This window comes from Neopsephotus bourkii, unplaced genomic scaffold (assembly GCF_033783945.1).
Source record: "Neopsephotus bourkii isolate Nb327-2 ecotype Australia unplaced genomic scaffold, CSIRO-AGI_Nbou_v1 NB_244, whole genome shotgun sequence".
Lineage (NCBI taxonomy): Eukaryota > Metazoa > Chordata > Aves > Psittaciformes > Psittacidae > Neopsephotus > Neopsephotus bourkii.
Genome location: NW_026900754.1, coordinates 119,430 through 139,379, shown reverse-complemented (window position 1 = coordinate 139,379; position 19,950 = coordinate 119,430). Strand labels below are relative to the sequence as shown.

Genomic DNA, 19,950 nt, shown 5'->3' with positions numbered 1-19,950 from the left:
GCATTACTTCCGTTGGAGATACAGTAAAGCATCTTCCAACTTTGTGCACTGTCTGGAGAGAAAACAGGCCAGAAAGCAGCCATTTCCACTGAGGGGATAAAAACAGAATTTGAAAGCAACATGTGTTTTCTGTATAACATCCGTTGTGCAAGTTAAAGAGAAGCAGGCAGACATTATCAAAGACACTGGGGAGCAAAAATGTCTCTAACATCAGTATGAGAAACCCTTTCTTTTCCCAGAAGGAAGGAAAGTGGGACCACGAACAGAAGAGGGTACATAGATATTTCATACTTGGCTAGAACTAGACACGGACTAGTAAGCCCAAATGATTTTGGGAACATGCCTTAGGAGAGAAGCAGAATTTGTTTGGAAGGGTAGGATTTTGGAGCTGTTCTCTTGGTTGTTGTCAATAAACATTCATGAGGCTAAATTTTGATTCACCAGCGTGTTCCCAGAAAATGGGAGCTTGGCAGATACTGAGACAGATACTCACTGGCTTGAGTATTTGTATTTGAAGCATGTGGGCTGCCACCTCCAAAGCTTTTGGTGGCTTGGGAAGTAGCCAGCGAAAGAACCCAACCCCACCATACAATCTGGGTGAGTAAACACAAGTGCAAAGTGTTTTCTGAATAACAGCTATTGGACAGGATGACAGAAGTAAAAGCAGCCAAATAATCACGCTAGCCATCTCTTGGTTTAAAATTCATTTGCAAAAATCGTTAGCACAATCATTGTTAAATAAGCAGAATTATAATCTCTCAGGGATAATTTCCAAAGAGGAATAGGGCTGTACTCACTGAAAAGAGATGCTACTAGCTGTGAGGCTGCCTGGCTCTAAGTCCACCAAGTCCACCACCTCCAAAGAAAAGCAAAGCTGGCAAGAGCAGCATGTCTGGCAGACATTGCCTTTTTGAGCCCAGTTTAAAAGCATGGTATTCTCCTCCACAGCCTCAGCAATCCTGCCAGCCTGTAGTGAGGGCCAAAGTGGCTTGCCTCCTTCCTCCCTGAGCAGGTTCAGAGCTCAGGTCTGGTCCAACCCCTGCCGCCCTAGCCATCCTCACTCAAACAGTGGTCAGTAGGGTATAGGCAGGGAAAGCATGGTGGGTATAGGCAGGGAAAACATGGTAGGTAAGGCAGGATGATTGCTGTGCTCAGTCCTTCCATCTTCCACACACAGATGCTATGGAAGCCTGTTCAAAACTCCCCTGATGTGGTCTAGGATTACTTCAGCAGCCGCAGCTGTGCTGTTAATACCCAGTAATATAACCCTTGCTGGCTTCTTCTCCTGAGGAAATCTGCCAGAACATGGACTCTTCCCAATCCTGGGCACCTTGTGCAATTGCTCCCAGTCAAGATGGGACGAGCCAGTCCTATGGCACAGGGTTTTGCCCTTCACATTTATAGCTCTTCACAGACTGCCAGCCACACTCCTAGGGCACACTGCTTCCTTGAAATATCCTTCCCCCAGAAACCTATCCAATACTTTCTGAGCTAGCAGTTTATTTACAGTTGCCTTCACCACTAGTCTTAAATCTACATTTATGCCGCTTGCCCCTGCTGCTGTTAGGGAACAATTTCATCTGGAGATCACCTGTTTCAAAGACTGGGTGTTTTTAAATCACTTCCACAGCCAGCAGTGCAAACAAGGCAGAACATGGTGGAGGAACAAAAATTGTAAAAGAAATACAGTAAGAACAAAACTGAAAATAAGTAAGAGAAAAGGGATTTCCACCCTGGAGGAGATTAAAGGTGACCTGCAAAAGAAAACTAGAATCATAGAATCATAGAATAGTTAGGGTTGGAAAGGACCTTAATATCATTAAGTTCCAACCCCCCTGCCATGGGCAGGGACACCTCGCTCTAAACCATATCACCCAAGGCCTCGTCCAACCTGGCCTTCAACACTGCCAGGGATGGAGCATTGACAGCCTCCCTGGGCAACCTATTCCAGTGCCTCACCACCCTAACAGGAAAGAATTTCCTCCTTATATCCAATCTAAAAACTAGATTGGATTAGGTAAGTTTGGTTTGCCTATTCATTTTCCCCCCCGTGCAATACTCTGGAGACAGGGAGAACTAGTGAGATAATGTCATTGGAGATACTGGTGGCAAGACTTCATCAGTGGTGAAACCACCAGGTTGTGTTAACCTCAGTGTTTTTCTGTTGTTTGCCCTGTGTGCTTCACCTTAACTCATGTTATTGAGAAGCACCTGGGAGAAAAGCTTCCTCTGCTAAAGATATATCAGTGCTGAGCTTTCAGTCAACAAGAGAGACCAGAAGGACCAAAAGAGCTTCAGCTCAAAATGAAGATCAGCCTGATAAGTCCTGAGATGTGTTGTGGAAGGAGCAGGGATATCAAGTAGAAGAGAAAGAGAAGGCCACTAGAATCAAATCCATGCATTCAAAGAGGTCACACTAGCATTTTCCCTTTCTTTCAGAAGGGCCTTCACCTCCAGTTTATTTGGGGAGTGTACTTCTAGATATGTGATCATTTTTTCCATTTGATTGAAGTAAATAGAACTGTATATATGGGATTTTCTGAGGGGAGAGAAGCACACTGCTTCACATGGGGTAGCATGCCTGTGGTTTTTGTTAACAGCTGATACACAATGAAAGCTCTGGCCTCTGCACCATCACAACTCCTTCCCTGGCCACAGCAAAGCTGTTCTTGCTGCTTGATGATGGCCTATACCCATGTGTAGACAACCCCTTCATCTGATCATGCTGATAGCTACAGCACCTCACTGCACCATAGATTCAGTTTTCTGCTTGGCAAAGCCATACCTATGTTGTCTTTCCAAAGCACGAGGTTTAATAACAGCACCTCCCTCCCTGGTTAGTCTTTAAGCTCTGTCAGGGGTAGGGCACCTGCCTGTGGGCTTTTGGCTTTTTCCAGAGGTGATCCAAAGGCTGGAATCCCCAGAGTTCAAGCATGCCTGGGGTCCAGGTGACACAGGGACGCTGATGTTCCAGGGGGGTCCAGAGGCCATATACCACTGGTGTCCATGGTGGGATTTAGGAACAGACTCTAAGCATGTCAGTCTCCCCTTGCCCCTTCTTCTTGCCTATCTCCCCTGCTGCAGGGGTATCTGAGTGAAACTGGTGGTCCAATGTCCCTGTGCTGGGCACCTCCAGGCCAGCACACCAACAAGGGGCATGAGGCCCTGGGAGTGAGAAGCTATCACAGACATCAGCCATGGGATTTCTGCAGGGAGAAGGGCTTCTGGAAAGACTTGTGTAACAGCAGGGTTATGATACCTATCCAATGCAGGGAGCTCTCCTAGGTCTTGTCTACATGTAAGCAACCAGTTATTGCCTACCTAAATCAAATCCAGTTAGTCTAAATTAAAGCAGAGCATCCCACTTTGCAAACATGATTATTCCACTTTGAAGACTACTTGAGTGATAGGTGGACATACTCACATTGAAAACAGTGTGCCTGTGTCTGCCGGTTGTTTTGATAAATGTATTTGAAAAACCTGAGCATCTTTCTGTCAGTGAAGCTGCTCTCACAAGGGACTCAGATGATTCAGCTCTATTGCTTCTAATCCATTCAAAGCAGTGTGAAAAGTAATACTTAGCTCAAGTCTGATCCTGATGGACTTAATATAAATTAATATTAGTGTGAATGGAACATAAATAGAAGTGTCTTCACATACTTCAGAAGATTTAACTGAAATCACATACTGTGTTAAACCAACCTAACTTTAAAGTAAATGTGCCCTTAGGTCTAGTTACCCCATTTGTACAGCTCTGCCAGGAGAGCGTATGATTTTTTTCCCCTCTTTATTAAGAGGCTTATGCTGATAAAAGCTCTGAGGTAGATGCTTTAAATCAGCATAAGTACAGTTATACTGATAGAGCTTATGCCACTTCCCAGTACAACTATATGGCAATACTCTTCTACAGGGAAGAAGCAGCCTTAATAGAGCTGCTGTGTTTGACCTCAAAAGAACAGCTGTGCAGGGAAAATGAGATAGGTGTGGAGGAAAAAGAGAACAGATTTGGGTATGAGATGAAAGCCAGGGCAAGTTAACAACAGAGGCAGCATAACCACCACCCACCACAGATGCTCCATCGTTAAGTGCATGAGTGTTGGGGACAAAAGCAAAGCCCCAGCTCCTCTGTGAAGTGCTGTGTGGGTACACTCTCATTTGTCAGCACAGAGGAGAGAACAGTGCCTGCACCATGAGGAAAAACGTCTCCATCCTGCAGCTTTGCTGCTGCTCGCCCACGTGATGTGCACAATCAAAACAAGCCTTGTTTGCAGCAATCATGTTTCGCCCTCCAGGGGATTTGCTTCTATCGATAGAATTGGACTGTGGGAAATTGCTTTGCCGTCGTTCAATGTGCTGTACATCAGCCTGTCCAAGAGATTTTGGCCACAACAACCAGAAGGTGCTGCTGACAACTTCTGTTCAGTAAAACACCCATCCCTTCTTTCCAGAGAGAAAAGAAATGCCATGAAGTTTTGCCAAGACTACAGATTACCTCTACCTATAGCCAAGGTCTGGAGGCTCACAAACTCCAAATGCTGGCAGCAATGTATTTACTCACCAGCCTCCATCACGACATGGACATCAGCGGTGTGATTAAGATACAGAAAATACCAAAGCATAATTCTCCCCCAGATACCCTGACACACGTGTGGAGATGAGCAACATCTCAGATCAATATCTCTAACTTTCTGAAAGGGACCAGCTCCCTTTCTCCTCTTCACATGAAGCTTTGCAGGAACCCAAGGATGAAATGGCAAAGGTTTTGCTGCTGCCACCTTCCTTGATCACAAACTGAGACACCTACTTCGGGAGACCCCCCAGTGCCAGCACCCCCCTGCCCTAACAAAGCCCAACCCCAACTGCCTGGAAACCAGAGAAGCAGGGAAGTGGAACTGAGCTTGACCACCTCCACATGCAAGGGAAATGCCACCCCTGTCTTGAACTGCAAAACAGGCTGCCATTGGGGTCATACTGAAAATTACATGATATAAGATTTTAGGCACCAAATAACTTAAAAAAAAACAAACAAAAAAACAAATAAAAGAAGGAAATTAATTCCTGGAATTTCCCCAACTTGTCACTGTAAAATCAATAAACTCAGTATGCTCTTCAAGTGTTCAAATATCCTTCACCCACAGGCTATGGAAAAGCCTACCTGTGTCTGACCACACAGCTTACCCATGTGGAGACACATGCTCCCACACTTGGGCTCCTGGACAAGGAGTCTTATGGGACAGGACAACAGGAGCTCTGGTTTTAATTAGCTGGTAGCTTATGTTTTAGCTAAGCAGCAGGTGTAAGGCTGAGCCCTGCAAAAGCAGCCTGGAATGGGAGAGCCCAACACTGGTGACAGGATAGGGCCCCCTGGGACAGCACTGCATGGGGGATGGACACAGGACTCTACTGCTGTCTCTCTGTTACATGGCTGATGTATGCACCACACTGGTCCCAGTGGGAGCCACAGTCCTGGGGCTCCCTGGGGAATTCATACATCATCCAAAAGCATAACAGAGAAAACTAACACTGCCTGGGCATGTTTTCCCCCAAGTTATGAGATCAAGCCCAGCACTGGGCCAGTTCCCATTGCCAGGCTGCCTTCCACCCTCCTGAAGAGGCTGACCCAGGGTTTCTGATTTACACCCTTGTGCCTTGCCATTGGTGGGATTTCTTCAGCATCTCCTGGGCCTGCCTGTGTGTTGTTTGCAGCATCCCAGCACAAAGCCCCCTGCTCCTGGAGAGCCTGGTCAGTAAACACCAGCTTGTTGATCAAATGGAGGTGCAGCTCACAGACATCCCCACCTCAAAGCTAATGCATGGTGAGGAAGGTTCATGTTGAAACACACAGCAATGGTGCTTCTCCAGGATATGGGAAAGTAACAGACTACTTTTTTTGTTTGGGGGTAGTTTTATTGGTCCATGAGAAGAAAGCAGCTCACTTCATCTCTTCTTGAAATAAGAAGTTGAAAAGGGCACCAGACTGCTTGTAATCACTTGTCCTTCGGAGACTCCTATCTACACCATGGCACAGCAAACGCCTCACTCAATAAAGCATATTTTGGAAAATCTAGTGGCAAGTGGCAAATAACACATGAGCACACCTCCGGTCCAGAGCTGCCATCCTAGACAGCTAGCAGGACAAAACTCCCTGTCCTGGCTGTAACCCAGGCTGGGCAGGAAACTGTTTCACAGCCTATTGAAAAAAGGAGACAAAAATCAAGAGACCGTTTCACAGCATGGCCTTGGCATGTCACCAGGAGCAAGACAGGACAGAGTTGCCCACAACTAGCTTTGCACAGCCATTGAAAGCATTTCTCCCTGGGAATCCCTTTCCTTTCCACATAGCTTTCCAAGCACAGGCTTGACAAACCAGAACAGACAGCTCCAAAAATACATGTCCTCCTTTGCAGTCATGGGTCAGGGATTCAGAACAGAGCCAGGTTCATGCTCCAAGAGCAGTTGGGGAGGCAGGGCTTATTCTGGGTTTAAAAACAAAACAAAGCAAAACAAGCTCTCCCCTTCCTCCCCCACCATCACTGTTAGACACATTTCTTCTCTTCCCTGGGCACCAGCAAGAGATTCAGGAGTAAAGGCTGTTTCTAACGCCCCAGCCCTTCCTTGCAGCCCTGTGGAGTGACCTGGATAGCAGCATACACACATTTCCTCAGCCTCTATGGTCTTTAACTTTAATCCTTACCTTTTGAAAGCTTATTTTATTTTATTTTCTCCTTTCATGAACATTAATCTCCTTTTACCCTGTTCAAACCCAACTTAGCTCAAACCAAGGGGATATGCTGCTGCAATTCTCTTCACCCCAAAAAAACGTATTTAGGGCTGGAGTCATGAAAATTGAAGATATCCTGATGATGAGAATAAATACATATTATTTCATGCTGGACAGATGCTGAAAAGCAAGAATTGCCTCTCTGTCTGCCCAAGTGCAGGGAGCAGCAGTGCAGCCAGACAAGGAATCACTTTCATTCAGACAAGGATCTAAGAGAAGAGGCTGAAGAACAACACATTTGGGAAGAAGAAACTTGCCAGAAGGGCACTGTTAAAGGAAGAAGAAAAGGAAGACTGAACAGGAAAAATGGGAAGGGAAGGAAAGAAACAGAGAATGAAGAAAAGAAGGAAAATTTGGGCCTGACCTGTTTTTTAACAAACTACTTTACTGTCCTTCCTTTCTGGATAGCGGGGTGGAAATGGCTTTTTTAATGAAAAAAACCAACCAACCAACCACACAAACAAACCTGAAATCTCAGAAGTGGTAATTAGGTGCTTGACAGATGTCTGTTCATTCATACATATCCAGTGTTTTAACTCTGACGAGGAGGAGCAGCACAGTATGGCCACATCATAACTTCCCTTGGACTACAACTGCATCATTGCATTATAGAATCATAGAATGGTTAGTGTTGGAAAGGACCTTAAGATCATCAAGTTCCAACCCCCCTGCCATGGGAAGGGACACCTTGCTCTAAACCATATCACCCAAGGCCTCGTCCAACTTGGCCTTGAACACTGCCAGGGATGGAGCATTCACAACTTCCTTGGGCAACCTATTCCAGTGCCTCACCACCCTCACAGCAAAGAACTTCTTCCTTATATCCAGTCTAAACTTCCCCTGTTTAAGTTTTAACCCATTGCCCCTTGTCTTACCACTACAGTCCCTAATGAAGAGTCCCTCCCCAGCATCCCTATAGGCCCCCTTGAGATACTGGAAGGCTGCTATGAGGTCTCCACGCAGCCTTCTCTTCTCCAGGCTGAACAGCTCCATCTTTCTGAGCCGATCTTCACATGCGAGGTGTTCCAGTCCCCTGATCATTCTCGTGGCCCTCCTCTGGACTTGTTCCAACAGATCCATGTCCTTTTTCTGTTGAGGACACCAGAACTGCACACAATACTCCAGGTGAGGTCTCACAAGAGCAGAGCAAAGGGGCAGGATCAGCTCCTTCGACCTGCTGGTCACGCTCCTTTTGATGCAGCCCAGGATACAGTTGGCTTTCTGGGCTGCAAGTGCACACTGAAGCCGGCTCATGTTCATTTTCTCATCGACCAGCACCCCCAAGTCCTTCTCCGCAGGGCTGCTCTGAATCTCTTCTCTGCCCTGTAGCTGTGCCTGGGATTGCTCCGACCCAGGTGTAGGACCTTGCACTTGGCATGGTTAAACTTCATGAGGTTGGCATCAGCCCACCTCACAAGCATGTCAAGGTCCCTCTGGATGGCATTCCTTCCCTCCAGCATATCAACCAAACCACACAGCTTGGTGTCATCGGCAAACTTGCTGAAGGTGCACTCAATCCCACTGTCCATGTCAGCGACAAAGATGTTAAACAAGACCGGTCCCAACACCGACCCCTGAGGGACACCACTCGTTACTGGTCTCCAGCTGGACATTGAGCCATTGACCACAACTCTTTGTGTGCGGCCATCCAGCCAGTTCTTTATCCATCGAGTGGTCCATCCATCAAATTGATGTCTCTCCAATTTAGAGACAAGAATGTCGTGTGGGACAGTATCGAACGCTTAACACAAACCCAGGTAAATGACATCAACTGCTCTACCCCTGTCCATCAGTTCTGTAGCCCCATCGTAGAAGGCCACCAAATTGGTCAGGAAGGATTTCCCCTTAGTGAAGCCATGCTGGCTGTCACCAAGCACCTTGTTGATTTTCATGTGCCTTAGCATGCCTTCCAGGAGAATCTGCTCCAAGATTTTGCCAGGCACAGAGGTGAGACTGACTGGTCTGTAATTCCCTGGGTCATCCATTTTCCCCTTCTTGAAAATGGGGGTTATATTTCCCTTTTTCCAGTCATCGGGAACTTCACCTGACTGCCATGATTTTTCAAATATGATGGCCAGCGGCTTAGCAACTTCATTTGCCAGCTCCTTCAGGACCCACGGATGGATTTCATCAGGACCCATGGACTTGTGCACGTTCAGATTTTTAAGATGGTCTCGAACCAATTCCTCTCCTACAGTGGGCCCAAGGTCTTCATTCTCACAGTCCCTGTGTCTGCCTTCCAAGACTTGGGTGGTGCGGTCAGAGCCTTTGCTAGAGAAGACTGAGGCAAAGAAGTCATTCAGAACCTCAGCCTTCTCCAAATCCTGTGTAGCTAGTTCACCTGAGAGCTTCCTGAGGGGGCCTACGTTCTCCCTAGTCTGTTTTTTATTTGCTATGTATCTGTAGAATCCCTTCCTGTTATCCTTAATATCCCTAGCCAAGTTTCATTCTAACTGGGCCTTAGCTTCCCTAACCTGGTCCCTAGCTTCCCAGACAACATCCCTGTACTCTTCCCAGGCCACCTCTCCTTGCTTCCACTTTCTATAAAACTCTTTTTTCATTTGAATTTTCCTCAGCAGCTCCTTATCTATCCAAGGAGGTCTCCTGGCCCTCCTGCTGCACTTCCTTCTGGTTGGAATGCAACACTCCTGAGCTTGTAGCAGGTGATCCTTGAAGACCAACCAGTTATCAGCAATTACAGAGGGAAAATAATATCTCCCTCTTCTCCATACCATCCCTTCAACAGAGCATTTACACACTCGTGGTGTGCAGGTGGAGAGCTCTTGCCCATCAGACTTGGAGGTCTCCAGAAGTGCCAACTTCAAGGGGCTGATGGAGACCTGTCAAATCTATTGTATGTACGCAGCAATGCCTGAGATCTTTATATCAATTTAGTAAACTATTACTTGGTCTCTAACTATGCCTGCATGCTGCAGGGTCTTATAGCAGAAGAGTTTTTGATGGCATTTTCCCTTGTTCCCTCAGCTGGGTGTACCTGGGTCACTGAGCTTTCCCTTGAACTTCTTGAGACTCTATCAATCCTATCCAAAGCATCTGGACTAATTTCCTGATCCTGGGAATTCTGTAGTTGCTTTCAATGTGGACAGTAATACCTCCTCTGACTTTATTAAAATAGGAAGCTTCCTGGCAGAAGTGGGACACTACTCTCAGGTAACACAAAAGCAACAGAGGAACCAGTTCATGAAGTATTTATTTTCAATAACATAACCCCATGTTTGTGCTCGAAACTGAAAAACTGGTTTATTTCTGTCTAGGATTTTTGCATTGTTATCTGACTACCTCGGAAAAAGGAGTGAACACATCTCCATGACTTCTCTGGCAGCATGGACTACCTTACACCTTAGCAGCATGGCAGCAGGAACAAAGGGGTTAAATGTCCTATTGGTGGCAGCCACTGGCTTTTGCTCTGACTGCATGTAGAGACCCACTGCAGAGGAAAATAACACCAATATACTTACCATGAAGCCTCTGGATGTTAAGCTCTTCCCACGACTATTGCTGCAGCATGACATTCAGCTCTTTGAAAAACAAGCATAAAATAAATGGTATCTTATGTGGTGCTGCAGTCCTTTTCAGGGAACAGGAATGAGGTTTGCCAGCTACCTCTACCTTTTGCAGTAAATATCTCCAATTAAACGACAATGTCCCAGAGAGATGTAAATGTTGATATTTGACTTCCAGTGCTCATTTCACCAACAGTTTTTCGGTTTTTAAAGGAAAGGAAATTAAATGGGGAAATGATTGCCCTATGCTAATTCTCCAGTTAAACTCACAGGAAACTGCAAAAGATAAGGTTCCCATAGCAATCGGAATAGGAACCACGCTGCACAGATGAGGCCTGATTTTCCCGCTTACTTTCAGTGCTGGTGGTTTATCTCCACACAGCACAGGAAAAAGCAATTACTTAGAATGAGGAACAAGGGAACGGAGCCTGTGGCATCTCTGATTCTTTTTAACAGCCATTCTCCTACATGGGTTTGATGCGCCACTATTCAACACAGCCGCGCACCTAGACCATGGTGAAGCTCCTGGGGGATCCTGCCACCAGCTTTTCCTGTGGTTTTAACTGTGAAATTCAGATAGACCATCAAGCAGGTTTTGGCAAGGAGTTCTGCAGTCCCAGCCTCCACAGGACAGAGCAGGCTGGCACTGCACCAAACGCCACAACCGTGTGCAATCCCTCCCAGCCATTGCCTCACATTCATGACTACAGTGGCAATGACAGACCTTTAGTTTGACAAATCTGCTTTCAATGAACTCATCTTACCTATTAATGATTGCTTTATCTTGCTGGAGCTTATGATTATTGCACCTGATTATGTCTTTCTTATCCCCTGAGCAGCCATCTGCAGCAAAGCCAAGGGAGCACAATACTTCTCCCACCCTCTTCCCAAAGCTACTCTGCAGCACAGAATCAGGCTTCCTTCATTAATTCCTCTACAAAATGCCCCTGTAGTGCAGTTAAATTTGTGGGCGTGCAGTCCCCAGGGTCTCATTTGTCCCTGCTGTGCTGCAGTTCATTTTTTTTACCAGCTGCTCTGGGACTTTTCCTGCACTCCAGGAATTTTCTGAAAGCGCCGTCAAGTATCCAGCTGTTTCACTCTCTGATGTGGTTTCACTGGGCCATGTAGTCTTGACCAAGAGCAAGTCCCTTAGGTAGTTATTCCTTACCCCTTTTCCAGCCTGAGACTGCCTTGAGATCCATCATCAGTAACTAGGGTTGCATCAAGCACCCTGTCACTTCTCTTCCCTTTCAATGACAACTGAAGCCACAACTACTAACACTGCAGCTTCCTTTTATCATTGCTTATGATATGTTCCTGGCTCCTTCTCCCTTGTATGTAGGTGACCTAGCAATGCACTTTCCTTTGTCATCGTCCAGGTTCTTATGTACTTCTGAAACAACTTACTTATTCCTGGCACTAACACCCCATCGTTTTGTGCCTTTGCATCCCTAACTTTACTCCTGCACACCTTTTTTATCTTCTCTCTCTCACCAATGTGGTTTCCTTTCCTCCTGCCAACACGACTGCCTATTTTTTTTAACTTCTCTTTCTTTGTGAACACGTTGTTTCTCTCTTCCCCACCAGTGCCAGTACTGGAGGACATTTCCAACAAAAGCGTGTTGCTGTCTCCTCATCTGCTGACAGGAAGAGTTGCTCATAGGGTGTCAAAACAAACGCTGTCCCCCGTGGGTGCAACTGGCTGGCTGGAAGGAGAGGATGTCCCAGATGCTTCTGTCTTGGACATGAAGGAGAGAAAAGAAACCACCTCAGGAATGAGAGAGCGAATCAGTTCAAGGTATGGAGGAGACATCCCCAGTGCTTTAGAAGTTGGTTTCTCTCTCTGTAGTGCTGAGCACCTTCTGGACTGGAGGGGACCATCCCTGGCACCTCAGTTCAGACAGCCGAGCCACATGCTTCTTTGGCTGCAGCAGGTCCTCCGCTGGGGAAATCAGCTGAGTTAACCTCTGTGGAGAGGAAGCCTCTGTTAATTAAGCTGATAAACAAACTGACACCCAATAGTGATCCACAACCATTGCTGCGGGCAAAGGCACCTAGAGAGCTAATGCTCCCAGCTCCCTGCTCCTCTCGCTGAGCAGCTGTCCAAGGGAGAGGAAGGAGAGCAGGCTTGCTTTAACTGCGCTCAGTGACAACTATTCCACCTACGGGCTCAAACCCCAGCTGTGAACTGACTGTGCAATGTATGTGGCTCCTCACAGACGTGTTTCTGCAAGGAAAGATGCTAGAGATTAGCCCCAGAGACCACAGCTAAAGCTCTATAGCCCTTTTTTTACCCTGTGCCAAGTTGCCGTTCTTCTCACTGACTTTGGTGGGATCTGTGGAGCCTTCCAAATGGTCAGACCATCAGCAGGTACTGGGCATGTCCCGCTATGGTCTAAAACAGGATGGCAGGTGATACCTACCTCAGTGGTATGTCAATGGTAAAGCAGTCCCTCCACAGACTGGTTCCAGCCCCCAAACCACCCCATCTCCCCTCTTCCAGCCAGACACACTGCAATGGTGCAAGCGGAGACTGTGGGGCAGCTGCCTGCCCTTAGCTCCCTCCATCTTCTGCAATGCAGGGGTGCTGCAGGGGGAGTTAATCCTTAAAAAGGGCACAGAACTTGGAGCTCTGGGCAGAATTTGCTGGTCCACAGGGACAGCTGCTTTGAATTTCTGGTCTTTCTCATACCATTTCCAAACGCCTTCCTGAGCGCCTCATCTCCTCCCAGAGCCAAATAATGCATGATATCCTGCAGTCACTCACCAAGCAGCGTGGGCCAGCATATCATTTCCTTGCTGAAAACTGACTTACACAGTTACTAACTTTTTCTACCAAAAGCTGTTCAGGCCAATGCACATTCCCCCCTTGCAGAGCACATTGCAAGCAGAGTAGGCAATGCATCCATGAACTGCTGGATTAATTATTGACATTCCTTGTAAAGTGTCTGCCAGAATCCCATATCTCACTCATTTACTCAAAACTATTTGCTCCCTGATTTCTGAATTTGGGCCCTGCCTGCAGCTGCTCTGTGAGCAGCTCACTGCGAGTTTTCAGTCTTTGGAGCTTAAGCCGTCTTAATCAGACACATTAGGAAACAACTTTTGTGTTTCTTGGTCAGTCAAGTGCAATGAGAAATCAGTCTGTCGCAGTGGCTGATCATAATTACTAATTACAAACTTGCTTTCAGTGAACGGTTTGCACTATTCAGTTGAAAGACGCTGTTCCTGGGAGCATCTGTGTCAGGAAATTAATTCATTACATTTCTGGGGTGTGACTGGAAAAAGGGAACAGGTACATTTTGAGAAAACCTGTTTTCAAAGCAGGTGCAACTGTTCCAGAAGGTATCATGTGGTTGGCTTTGACTTTCCCCTCAATCAACCCAGGTTTAGCAGCCGATTCCTTCCTAAACCACATCCTTGGAAGTTTCCTCGTACGAAGATAACTGAGAAGTCCCTGGAAATTACAGCTAATATCATTTAACCAGGGCAAATGGAAAAACACTCTATCTGAAATTGGCCAAATCAATTCCTCGGATGTGCTGTAAAATAAGCATTAACACTACTCACAGCAGCATTTCAGTCCAAGGGCTCAAAGCACTTTGCAACAGGTGAGAAATATTGCTTGTGTAGCAGGCTGGACATTTGGGCAATTACTTCAGTGACAGCTCCAGGTCCTCATTTAGACATATGAAACCTCTGAGCTCTGGGGGGTCAGACGTGTCATCATTCACCCACTCAAACTCTTCAAACCAGCCATGGGAAAGGACAGATGCATTACCACTAAATGGCCTGGAGCACAGGAGAGGGCTGTAAGAGACAGGACTCAAGGTCTGAACTTGAAGCAAGCCGTAACACAGCATCTTGGCACAAGATTCACCTGCCGTTCCTCATACAGCTGCAAGCTCCCTCCCAGCTGTGTAGTCTCTTCACGGCCACCAATGGCAACCAGGAGGCCCAAGGGCCAAAGGCTGCTAAGCAGAAACCATTTCATAGCATCCTACTTCTCCTCCACCTTCTTGCCTTCATGGCTTACGCCCCTCTCACTGTTTCACTGAAGACTTTCAATGCTACCATTTCCATCTCGGCACTACACTGTATCTTGTCCTGAGCCTGAGATGAGCATTTAGCTAGCTCTGCCACAGCTCCTGTTACTCCCTGTTAAGTCACATCTCCCAGCCTGTAGATAAGAGCCCCTCTGGGCATAGATTCACCTTCCTTGGGGCAATGGAGCCAATGAGGACATCCTGCAAACAGCCCATCCTTAGCTGTGTTGGCAGTACAGGGCCCTCCTTACCATCACCCCACAATGTGACTGCCAGACTACACCAGAGCCACAGGGATACTCCCATCCCATGTTCACCTGCTCCGCCCTGCAACCAGTGAGGATGGGGAAGGACCAGAAGAGAAATTGTGCAGGAATTTATATGCACTGTACATCACCCAGCCATGGGTCAGGTGTAGTGTCTGGATGATGGGAGATGACACCACCCTCCTAGACAGAGTTCTACATAGGAGAAGGAGAAGGAAAAAGTGTCATAGAAGCATAGAATGTTTAGGGTTGGAAAGGACCTTAAGATCATCAAGTTCCAACCCCCCTGCCATGGGAAGGGACACCTTGCTCTAAACCGTATCACCCAAGGCCTCATCCAACTTGGCCTTGAACACTGCCAGGGATGGAGCATTCACAACTTCCTTGGGCAACCTATTCCAGTGCCTCACCACCCTCACAGCAAAGAACTTCTTCCTTATATCCAGTCTAAACTTCCCCTGTTTAAGTTTTAACCCATTGCCCCTTGTCCTACCACTACAGTCCCTAATGAAGAGTCCCTCCCCAGCATCCCTATAGGCCCCCTTCAGATACTGGAAGGCTGCTATGAGGTCTCCACGCAGCCTTCTCTTCTCCAGGCTGAACAGTCCCAACTTTCTCAGCAGATCTTCATATGGGAGGTGCTCCAGCCCCCTGATCATTCTCGTGGCCCTCCCATATTGAAAGTGGGCAGGCTTGGGCATGGCACAAGGTAGACCTTATCAGCTCTGTTAGCAAGTCCTGTTTAACAACCTTGGGTACTTTCTTCAGAGAAAATAACATGGTCCTGACTGAGGACTAAAATGGGAGCAGGATCAAGGGACAAGAAGTAAAGGCAAAACAGATCATGGTTTTGCACCTGATTTGCAAGGGTGGCACCACTGAGCAACAAGAAAGCAGGCAGAGGTGGTGGCTTGCCGTCTTTACTTACAGGACCAATGGGACTACCTGAACCATAAACCAAACCAATCAGCCTGTGATCTCTGTAGCCCACACTGAAGGAGCCCTCTGCCATCAAGTGGAGCCAGCGCTGAAGACACTGTGCATGTGTCTATATATTGCACTGAGCATGGTGGTGCAATGTCTCATGGAAGACTGAACATTGGATGATCACCATGGGAGCTGTGATGAGATTTTTCAGGCCCTCCAGATTGCCAACAAGAGCTACAAGGCATTCTGGGGAAGGGCTACCCTCGCCCTCCCTTGTCTTCTCAGAGGAGAAATGTGGCACATGCCTCTTCGCTGGGGTCCTTTCCCATGAGCCATCTGGGGAAAGCATCAGCAAGGCTCCCAGTGACCACAGTCCCAGTACCTGCTTCAGGGGTCCTTTGGTTTTCAGGAGGATGAAGATGGCGTAGACAGGAATGCAGACCATGGAGGACAGTGCCATCAGCCAGCCGACCACGTAGCCCCAGGCTGGGTATACGTAGGAATTGTTGTATTTCAAGGGTGTGTACTTGATCAGGGAAAACAGGAAGACAGCCTGAGGAGCAGAAAACAGACATAGCCAGAGCAAAGGGAGCAGCCAAGCCAGGCAGCCTGGACACTCTGCAAGCACTGCCTGGGTGACAGTGAGGGTTCTCTCTTGCATGAACTAGCATGGACCTTGATAGCTGCAGCACAGCAGAGCTTGGTGCATGCTGACTGCACAAGAAGTCATCTCAGATCCATGACCAGGCTTCCCTGCAGTGTGAAGCCTTCAGACTTCCAAAGATTTCAACTTAAGCAAAGCTGGCAGCAGCTTTGAGGGTCCAGCAACACTGAGACACCAATTTATTCATCTCAAAGTCAGGAACTGTAGTTCTTGCTGGCAGAAGCCCTCCAGAAGTACCATGCAGGCAGAGATTTACATCTCTTGGAGGTCTCTAACACCAGGGCGCTCAGATGATTTGGGCTGCTTTGAAAATTTCCCTGATTTTCAACTCCTGCTGGAGCCTGAGGACAAAGTACTAGAAATCTTTTGTAAGCTGTAGCTGTAGATTCCATCTGGGTTCCCACTGAGGTTAAAAAATCCCAACTCTCAACATCAGATGCAGGAGCAAAATGTGGCTTAGGAATCACATAAAAGTCAGTGGAGCAAGACTGGACATAAACTCAGAAGAGGCAAGAACGTGCCTGACTCGGGGTGCGTTTTCTTTAAACACAGTTGTTACAGAAGTTTTAGGAGATATTTAATAATGTAGAAAGCAAGTGCCTGTGGAAAACTGTTTCTGAACCACAGGAGGTCCCAGGAACACAGGCTGAAGCAAGTGTTCCAGAACAGGGTAATTCTCACCAGTCTTCTTTTCAAAAGTAATTTAACCAAACCTCTCCAGACTTTGAGGACACATTTCCCTTTGCCTTCACAGTAAACAAGTAGCTTGTCAAGCCTAATTAATTTTCCAAGCAAAAGATAAGGCTTTACAAAGGGAAATAAACACCAACCTCAGCTATGGACAAGCTTCTGGTGCTCCATAACAGCTTGAAAGAATTACAGCAGCACCTTGAAGAGAAATCAACCTTTCCTACTGAGAACCCAGCGACCCAGAATAACAACATGCCACGCTGTGGTAATTGCACTTACCAAGCACATGCCCGGGGTGAACACCAGCCAGCATATCTTGATCAAGGGCCACGGCCGGAAACCAATCATGTCCTCAATGTTGTCGTAGAAGCGGTTGGCACCTTGTCCACCAGCCAGCACAGAGACAAAGTCAGAGGTCAGATCATTGTTGTTTCCTTGAACCACTATTCACATCAGATCCCAACTTTCTTTATCCTCAGTGTTTACTCCTGGCAAAACCACAGCTATCTCAATAACATAGCAGCTGGTGATGGTCCTTCCTGGCTTTGAAAAGGCCCATCTGTAGTTAAATACATATGGAGCCTTTTAACTTCAGCCATAACTTATCAGAAGGCTTGACATAGAAGAAATGCCTTTTTCCCCACACAACAGCAGCTGTGAGAGGATGCAGCCACTAACGGTAAGAACCAGTACAAGGCAAGGAGAGGTGCCTGGTTTATAGATAAGCAAGGGAAACCCCTTGCAGGTTGAGCACATGGGATTGTGTGAGTCCAGAGTGCCAAAAGAAACAAAGAGAGTGGGGGGCACCAAACAAAACCTTTTTTTTTGTAACCAGATCAGCACACCAGGGAAGTCATGTCAAGAACTGCCACTGAGCTGGGCATTTCCCCTGTCAAGAGGCTGAATTCCACAGAATACTTGTTGTTCACATAGACCTAGAAGACCTGACAATCTCTTCTGGAAACCAAACTTTACAGCTGCAGGTGCTGCTGTCCTTTCCAATGGGAGCTGTCCTGTGGGTGCCTGACCTACTCCTTCTCCTCTTATTAGTTTCACTTACCAGATTATGTTCTTCACAGTATGTGGGACCCACCTGAATCCCATAGTGTAATAGAGAGGGGTATACCTTTGAAGAGCATCTAAAAGCCCTGCCACTGGCCAGACCCTAACCATTGACTCCTCTAAACCCAAAGCTCAAAGAGGGAATATATGCAATGGTATATTGAGGAGACGACATAATGCAGATGAACTTCAGGAGACCTTGTAGTAAGCTTTAGGATGTCTTCAAGGATCAAGCACCTAATCATGGCCAGAAAGAAGTATAAAATGAAGAAGAATTGAAAAGTCATTGACAAGACGCCCTAACATTATCTTCACTAGAGCTAACCAGAGGTACTATATCAGACTGCCTCAGGTAAAACAGGGTAACAATATTGGACAAAAAAAGAAATGGAGCTGGCCTGCCCAGATAAAGGATTACTAGTTAAGCACCTTGGGATGAAATAATACTGTGCTTAGCTGATAAAGAAGGGCTCTGCCTTTAGGGGGGTTCATTCAGCTATGAACTCATGGTGATGCCACGGTTCCCACATGCAAATGTGATGAGACCTTGCTTCTTTGCATCTCAACACCAGAAAAGCTTGGCTGAGAGAAATATGTGCTTAGAGGGCTGGCCACACTTGAGGGTGTTTGGAGTTCGGTGAGTTTTATTTCGGTTTGTGTTCTTTATGCCTTAGAATTAAACTCCCATGTTTCCTTTAAATACATGAATGCTACAAAAGCAAATTAAGTGTGCTTTTCTTTTTTGTAATTCTTTGCATTTTTCTATATCCCATGACTAATGTTTGCAGGAAAGCTCTTTTAAATCCAGCTTTCTGCAGTATTTAGGCTGGGGTGGGGGAAAGGAGAGCAGGCTGCCAGGTTCTTTGAACACTTCATGGTTCCCATCTTGAGTTGGCAAGTTAACAAGTAGCCTCAAGCAAAGACAGCAAAGACAACAAGCTGTGGCATATCAAGGGACACGCAGCCTTGTGTGGGAGCCCAGCCTACACCAGGGAACAGAACCCTAAAGCTTCCAAGCTGTAAATATCATGAGGCTTCAGATAGCATTTCTGAAAATATACTGGGGATGAAAAGAAGATGATATAAAAAAAAAATACTTTGCCAAAAAGCCAGAAACTTCTACAGGGTGAAAAAAAAAAAAAAGAGAGATACATAAATGATGTGACTAGCGGTTTAGAATATGAGCATAGCATAGTCCCTTGTACCATACAGTGTTTCCACAGAAACACACTGTGATGGCAAATATATGACTGATAAATTAAGTCATAATGCAACTTTACAGAAGCCAAAATATTACTGCAAATTTGGATCTAGGATCTAGTAGAAGAGACATAGCAATTAAAGAAATACAAAGATGGCAAACAAAAAGAATGACATAACAGACATCCATCCTCCATCAAGAAAGCAACCCAAAACCTATGTTGTTAGTTATGGTTTGTCTCCACCTATCCTTATCCTTATTCTCTCTAGTACAACTATCAGGTCCTGCATTTCCATGGCTGCTGTGGCAGTCAGTAGGTGATGTGATGAAATGCAGGGGGGACCGACATGAATGATATATATGAACAGCAGGTTTTACATGTCCTACATTTCACAGGCAGATGAAAAAGTAACCAAGCTTTAGAAGTCATCAGTTCAATCACTCATCATTGGCTTTTGAGCAAATTAAGAGCTGGAGGATGTGTGCAGTCCCCCTCTCTTCCCAGCATATTAGAAGAGTTAGATAAAGCTCCTTCAGAGAAAACCATAAAGATTTCCCCAAATGAGATTTTTGTTGAGTGAACAAAGATGTTTGCTTTTATCCCCAGTATCCCAAGACAAGGAAGATTGTCATGCAGGCACAGGGCACTTATCCATGCATGCTGGTACCAATTCTCTTGCGCTGACCAATCCCATATGCTCTCAAAGCTGATGCATGCTTTTCTGACAACTCATTTAATTTTGCTACATACATTCATGTGAATAAGTTTCACATGAAAGCAACTAGATA

At 46.4% G+C, this 19,950-nt stretch overlaps 1 protein-coding gene across 1 annotated transcript in view; it reads right to left on the bottom strand.

Annotated features, from left to right (window-relative positions):
• Positions 1-10,805: 10,805 nt before the first annotated feature.
• Positions 10,806-19,950, bottom strand: part of LOC133208140 (sodium- and chloride-dependent betaine transporter-like) — a 39,031-nt gene continuing 29,886 nt past the window's right edge. Inside the window, exons 13-15 of the mRNA XM_061345790.1 lie at positions 17,178-17,278; positions 15,927-16,097; positions 10,806-12,272 (exon numbers count right to left, since the gene is read on the bottom strand). Coding sequence (XP_061201774.1) covers positions 12,129-12,272; positions 15,927-16,097; positions 17,178-17,278 — 416 coding nt within the window. The 3' untranslated portion in view covers positions 10,806-12,128. The remainder of the gene's footprint in view (positions 12,273-15,926; positions 16,098-17,177; positions 17,279-19,950) is intronic.